Here is a 6866-nt window from a genome sequence, read left to right as displayed (position 1 = left end):
ATAGAAAATTCTCAGTTGGGATCTCCAGCCCAGGATTGTGAGCTAGTCTTACCTGCAAGTCTTGCTTTTGCATATCTGACAAAAGAACCAGTAAGTCTTCAGGGGAAAATCCAGAAAGACAACTACTAGCAGATAGGATTTTCTCAAATAGCCTCCTTAGCTTTCAAAAAAGTCACCTGTTACAATTAGAATTGCAAAGGTTGGAGAGGGTCACCTGAGCTGACTCTAGCACCTCTGGCTTCAAAATGGGTTGGCAGAAGACCTAGCCACCCTCAATCCTTGGCATGATCATTGATTTTAAATATGGAGACTCCACATCCCTTACAAAGACTTCTTGTCCGATTGGCCCATGACCTGGGCAAGACAGTAGGGGATAAGACTGACAGATGCCAGGGGCACTGCAGCACTCTTGCAGAAGGACAGGACATAGAAGACAAGCTCGACTTTGGATGGGGGTTTCAAAGAATCAAAGAGGTGCAGGAAGACGAGGGAGGTTACGATGCAGCTGAGGCGGAACGGAAACCACTTGCTCAGCTTGCCTTTGCAGCTCTCCTTGTACATGCCGGAGTTGAGAGCCAGCCCCAGGCCAAACAGTGTCCCCAGGTTCTTGAGAAGGCTGGCAAAGGGCGTGGTGTCAATGTGTACCCACTCTGGCCGCTCACACCACTTCTTAGCTTTCTCTAGAGTCCACAGGAGGTCGACACCCAGGCCCTTGAGCAGCAGGTAGAATCCAATGGCAAAACTGAACAGGAAGAACGTAATGAAGAAGTATTTCTTGAGGCTGGCATTGTAGATGCTCTGGATGTGGCGGAAAGTTTCAGCAACAGCAATACCTGAAAGAAAGAAAGAAAGTCTGTGAGAAATAGCAAGAGTTGGACTCTCATCCAGAGGTTGTTTGGAGCAAGGGGTGAGATGCCATCTGCACTGCTGCTGTGGATTGCCAGATAGACATTGTGGAACGACAGGTGCCAGGTTAGAGGTTTGTTCCCATACATGACTCCAGCCTGCCCTGCGCTACCGACGCAGATGGAAGCATCAAATCATGAGCAAGTTTCCTGAGGGGGAATCCTCCTGTCTCTACTTGAACACCCATGGCGGGGAGAACTCACTTCCACTTAGGCAGCCTATTTCATCTTTTTTTTTTTTTTTTATAGAGGCATGTTTTTATTTATTTGTTTGTTTGTTTGTTTTTGTTTATACAAGCACTGGGTACAGTCAGAAGCGCGGGAGGGTGAGAGAATTCACCAGAGCCAGAGCGAGGAGCAGAGCGGGCAGAAGGAGCGAAGTACACTGCTGAGGGGAGCAGCGGGCGGCAGGAGAGGTCTGCGCGCCATGTGGGACCCTCCTCTGGTGGCCGGGGAGCAGCCGGGGATCGAACCGGCGCTGCAGAGGCTGTGGGCAGCTTCGCAACCCAGTGCTCAACCGCTGCGCCACCGGGGAGGCCCCAGCCTATTTCATCTTTGACTGGATTTGATTATCAAAAAAAAATTCTTTCTTGTCCTGACCTGGAATGTGTCCCTCACCAAGGCCATCTGTTGGTCTCAGTTCTTTCTGCAAGATTTAGTCAGTTATAAAGCTTGAGCCTCTGCAACAGGTTGGAGGACAGTTACATTCTCTGACCTCAACATTGCTAAGCCTTTCATGCAACATGATATCCAGGCTCTTCTTCAAACCTGGAGCCTGGGACTAAATGCTGTGTTACTTCTGTGGTTGCCATGAAGCCATTATCTCCCTTGTTTTCAACATGGTTCTTTGCTCCTGTGTTGTTATTTCAGATCTTCAGGGGGAAATTCCACACTTTCCCTAAGTTTTTCTATTCCAGTACCTCCCACAAAGTCAAGAAATTCTTCTTACACTTAATCTAAATCTTCCCTGGCCGTTATTAACTGGATCTAAGAAAACACAAATATTCAAACCTTTGAACCTATAAAAAAGACCAGCTGTGGAAATCTTTTAGGTTTTCAAGTGAATACTTAAAGAGCTTTCTGAGGATAATGTGTCCATTAGTTAAATTTGGTAGATTCCCTTAAACTAAGCAAGGGGCCACTTCCAAGAAAGAAAGAAAGAATGCAAAAAGCTTGGAAATTTCAAGCTAGTTCAGTTGAATAAATCAAGCTAGTGTATTGCCACCTCTCTGGAACACTTTTAGTTGTGTAGATCTGAGCTTTCCTATAGAAATTAATCATCAGATTGCTTACCGATTATACATACAACATGGTTGGGATACAGGAGTTTTGTCCTGATGAGGGAGGCATGGGATGGGCAGGGAGGAAGGGAGGAAGCCGTAGTGCCCCTACCTGACAGGACTCCAGCAATAACCTGATGGGGAAAATGAGCAGCAAGATAGATTCGCGACAGACAGACGTTCAGCTGCACGGCCCAGAATCCCAACCACAAAACGATGTTCAAGCACCTGCAATGGAAGAGGCAGCCGTAACAGAACCAGGATACAGATCCTTCAGCAAAGAAAACAGCCCCGGCTTGAAGTCTGGAGTTTGGCAAACTTTGGTGCCATTGATGGAATTTTTGTAAACTGAACTTCTCAAAGATGCCTGTGGCCAATGGGCAAACTTTGACTATGTGGGTTTTAGCTTCCCTGTTTTATGGGAATTTGATAATTAAGGATTTGCACAGTGACTGCAAGCCAGAACTCCCTGTGGTAGGAATAGTTTTTCCACTTATTTTAACCTGGATGGGGAGACTCCAGGGTTGGTACAGAAATGGGTTTTTATTTAAATGCTGCATGTCCTCACTATCTGATCTTGAGAGGCCCCCTCCTTGTTTCACTATCTGTAAAACTAGGGGTTGCAGGCCTCCCTGGTGGTACAAGGTATTAAGTCTCAGCACTATGATGCTATAAGCAGCAATTTCTATCCCTGGCCAGGGAGCTGACCCACATGGCACAGCGGACCTCTCCTGACTCTCCCGCTGCTCCCCTCAGCAGTGTATTTCAGTCAATCTTCCTGTTCTGCTCCCCACACTGTCTCTGGTGAATCCTCTCACCACTCACACCTTTGGCCTATACCCCAGATCTTGTATGCATAAATAATTAAGATACATCTTTAAAAAATAAAAACTAGGAGTTGCTTTCAGGAACGTTCTGTAACACTAATGTCCAACCTCAACAGACACACCTCAATACTTATCAGTACCAACCCGAGGTTGATGCCCAAGGGATGGGCCAGGGGAAAGTGAGGGAGAGAAGTGCTGTATGAGCTGCAGGGAGAGCCTCCTCTACCACCCCCATCCCAGTGGTAGGTTCTTACCGAAATTTGTAGGTTGGCTTTTTCTTTCCCCGAAAGATAGAGAGGGTAGATGTCACCATCACGTAATATACACCTGCAGCGCCCATGGCATGGCCAGAGGGACTCCCTAAAAGCAGGGAAGAATGAATAAATGGACTAAAGGTGAGAGGTTCCCATTGGGGAAGCCGCTCAGGGCCATCATCTACCCGTGCATCTGTCCATCCATCCATCCATCCATCCATCCATCCATCCATCCATCCATCCATCCTTCTGCCCATCCACTTGTCCAGCAATCCATTCACCATTGCATCCATTCATTTATCCATTTAGTCATTTATTTAACAAATATGTATTGAGTTTTTATCACAGGCCCAGCACTGTGGTAAGCTTTGAGAATACAGTGGCAAGCAAAACCACTGTACAGTTTTTTTCCTTATAGTTATGTACAGTCTAGAGACTGTGTGAAGAATCTGCATACTGGGTGTTTAACTGCAAACCAACCTGTCCTCCATTACCTCTTCAGGGATAGCGTCCCTGCGGTAGGGACATGGCACTGAGACCTGAGGGGAGTGAAGTGGTTGGATAGTGCGCCTTCCCATGGAAAGCTAAGTCTATCATTTGCTTGGATAATATCTATCTGGCTGTAACCAGTTAATACAAACAAGTGTGGGATTGGGCTGTCAGCTGAGGAGACACATCTACTGGGCCTGTCTCTCGGAAGACAGTCAGGGACTCAGGTGTGTACCACTTTCCTCCCCTGGACACAGGGCCATGGTGAGCCTTTTGCCCATGAGGGTGACCTTGCCTCTCTGCTCTAGAGATTTAGACAGATTTCTAAAGTAGCAGCCACATGCTATTCAGGAAGGCCTTGCTGAAGTGCTGCCAAGTTGAAGCCCATGACGAGAACTCAAAGGAATAACTTTCCTCCCACCCCCATAAAGGCAGCATCATCCACCGTGACTGTTAACAGGCGTCCACTGTGCTCATGGCCCACCTAGGGGCCTGGCCTCCACAGGGTGGGCCTCTCACCGGGTCCAGTCTCACAGGTGACCGGGAATTGCTTGATCAGTGGCGCTGAGGTGTTGTTGTAGTAGTCAGTGTCCAGGACCCACCAGTATGGGCGCTGTCCAAAAAGAATCCTGTGGAAAAGCAGAACCCATGTCTGGAGTCACTGATGGCCTTGAGGCCACACCTTAAAGAGAGACTAGCTTGAGGAGACCCCATGTGATCCTACATAGAAACCGGTACATCTGGCAGCCTTCAAGAAGGGCAATGGTGGCTGCAAGAGGCATGGAGGGAGACTTTTATAATACATCTTTTATATAAGTTGATTTTTGAGGGCCTCCCTGGTGGTGCAAAGGGTTAAATCTCAGCTCTATGAAGCTATCTGCAGTCACTGCAGCACGAGTTTGAGTTCGGATCCCCAGCCAGGAAGCTGAACCACATGGCACAGCAGACCTCTTCTGTCTCACCCGCTGCTTCCCCTCAGCAGTGTATTTCAGTAGATCTGCCTGTTCTGTTCCCCACTCTGTCTCTGGTGAATCTTCTCCCCCTCCACACACCCCCCCCACCCCCGCCACCTCTGGCCAGCTCATTTTCTAGATGAGGAAATAGAGGCCAACGTATTTTAAACATATGTATAAACATTACATAAAGTAATGTTTTAGAGTCAGCTGGTATTGGCTAATGATTGTAAAATATTCAGGATTTTTACAATTGGATGCATCCATCAGTAGCTTGAAAGTGAGCATGATGGTAATATATACACAGTAAAGATTAGAAAGTGACAAAATTATGACTCTCTCCCCCACCCCCCTTCCAAAAGACCAAAAGAGTAAGTTAATCAGCAGTAGCTATCACGTAGCACATAGCTCATAAGATGCTTGCCTCTGAAACCAGCCTGCCTGGGCTTAAGTCCTGCCTCTGTTGGTCTCCTGTGTTGGTCTCCTCTGTAATATGGTGGTAAATACCCTACATGGCCTGGTACATACTAAATGTTAACGATCATAACTGTTAAGGTCCTGAAAGGGAACTGCTAAGAAAAAGAAATCTTTCCCTGTTAAAGAGTCATAGACCTGGAAATGTAAAGTAAATAATAAGTTTGCTTCCTTAATAAGCATGTCTAAACAAAGTCTGGCAGCCTGCTAGGCTGATTGATCTCCCAGGCCATCCTGGAAGATCTGTATCCTTCCCCTTTTCCTGTGTCAAGAATTTGTATGCTAACTAACCAGCTTTATCAATGTAAAGTGCTTGTGTATAAAAGAAACTCTTTGTGTCTAGACCAGTGCTCAGACCTTATGGGACTACCCAGCTCTGAGACCTCATGCATGAGTAATAAAGCTTTCCTGACCTCACCATTCCTAAAGTACTGCTTGTTCTTCCCCTGCCTGGGTAAAAGGCTAGAATTTAGTTCTGCAACAGTCCCAGAGAGAACCTACATTTATAGATTAGGAAGCAGGAACTCAGAGTTGCTATGACTTGCAACTGGACAGGACATGCAGTTGGTGGATGGCAGATTGTCTGGAGCCCAGCTCTCTGGATAACTTCTGGTAATCCCAAGAGCAGGTTTTGAAATGATCTACATGTTTCCTTTTTTCTTTCTTCCTTTATACTCTACCTCCACCTTCATTATTTTGCTTCAAAATAATGAAACTGTGCCTTGGTGCTTTTCGCCTGTAATTCAGACTTTCCAGTGAATCCATCAGTCTTCCATCCACACGAAATAATCTTTTCTCACTGTCAGGATTACTTTTTTTCCTGTCTTTCCTCTTTACGTAGATGATCCAAAGTCAGGAGGGGAGTCACCTGTAGCTTCCCGAATAGCTCAGAGGAGGCAACTTTCCAAAGGACAGACAATTCCAGAGAGAATGCCAGCCTCTTTGCTTGCCAGTCTCCTCTCCATTCAGCGTTTACTTACCACTTAAAGACGAGATTGAGCCAGTCACCAATCACAGCTACCCAGAGCAGTTTGATGCCCACAGCTTCTCGAAGATGGAACCAGATAGGGAAGAGAACATAGAAGGCATTCCTGAGGTCTGCAATCACCGACACCAAGATGAACCAATCCTGGGAGTTCTTGTAATTCACCTGGAGGTACTGCGTTGATCGGATCCCAAAGTCATGGAGAGCATTCATTCCTTCCTCCATCCTCACTCACCTGGCCCCTCAGAGGCTTTTAGCTGAGCCCTTGCAGTTATTCACACTTGGTGGCGATTGCTCTGCTATCAGCCTGCACCATGCCCTGGTTTTATACGCCCTGTATCCAGTCTGCATGTCAACCCAGCCCTGATCTTTGGACTCAAAAACCACTTTTGTCTAAAATCTATTGATCAAAGGTGCATCTCCAGTAAGTTGATGCAAACGTGTTCAGAGTGATTTACGTAAAATAGAAAACCAGGCACACAAAAACAGCCTGATCGGCCATGTACTGGGCAGAGGCAATTATTAACCTTGGCATGCCACTCCACAGTGCAAGGGGCTGCCCTCCTGGCTCTGAAACCTGTGAGGAGACACCGGCCAGAGTCAAAATCCACCATGGTTCCTACAAAGATGCTTCATTTCCTAAGTCTGCAACAGCCCTTATTTGAGGTCAAAGAAAAGTCTTGGTGCTTTAGCTGTTCA

At 46.7% G+C, this 6866-nt stretch overlaps 1 protein-coding gene across 2 annotated transcripts; it reads right to left on the bottom strand.

Annotated features, from left to right (window-relative positions):
- Window positions 1-321: 321 nt before the first annotated feature.
- G6PC1 (glucose-6-phosphatase catalytic subunit 1) lies at window positions 322-6465 on the bottom strand. Of its 2 annotated transcripts, none has more exons than XM_037491560.2 (5): window positions 6163-6465; window positions 4275-4384; window positions 3267-3372; window positions 2298-2413; window positions 322-833 (listed from the first exon to the last, which is right to left on the bottom strand). In XM_037491560.2, exons 1-5 carry the CDS (start codon window positions 6390-6392, stop codon window positions 322-324), a joined length of 1074 nt encoding a protein of 357 aa, XP_037347457.1. In that variant the 5' UTR covers window positions 6393-6465. The 2 variants fall into 2 exon arrangements, with proteins under 2 accessions (XP_037347457.1, XP_037347458.1); XM_037491561.1 differs by having other exon boundaries at window positions 769-833; window positions 3267-3298; window positions 4278-4384; window positions 6163-6408.
- Between the last annotated feature and the right edge of the window lie 401 nt (window positions 6466-6866).

This window comes from Talpa occidentalis, unplaced genomic scaffold (assembly GCF_014898055.3).
Source record: "Talpa occidentalis isolate TD23 unplaced genomic scaffold, MPIMG_talOcc4v2.1 talOcc4.7, whole genome shotgun sequence".
In the NCBI taxonomy this organism is placed as follows: Eukaryota; Metazoa; Chordata; class Mammalia; order Eulipotyphla; family Talpidae; genus Talpa; species Talpa occidentalis.
Note: the sequence above shows the minus strand (reverse complement) of the source record. Positions and strands in the feature narration are given on the sequence as shown.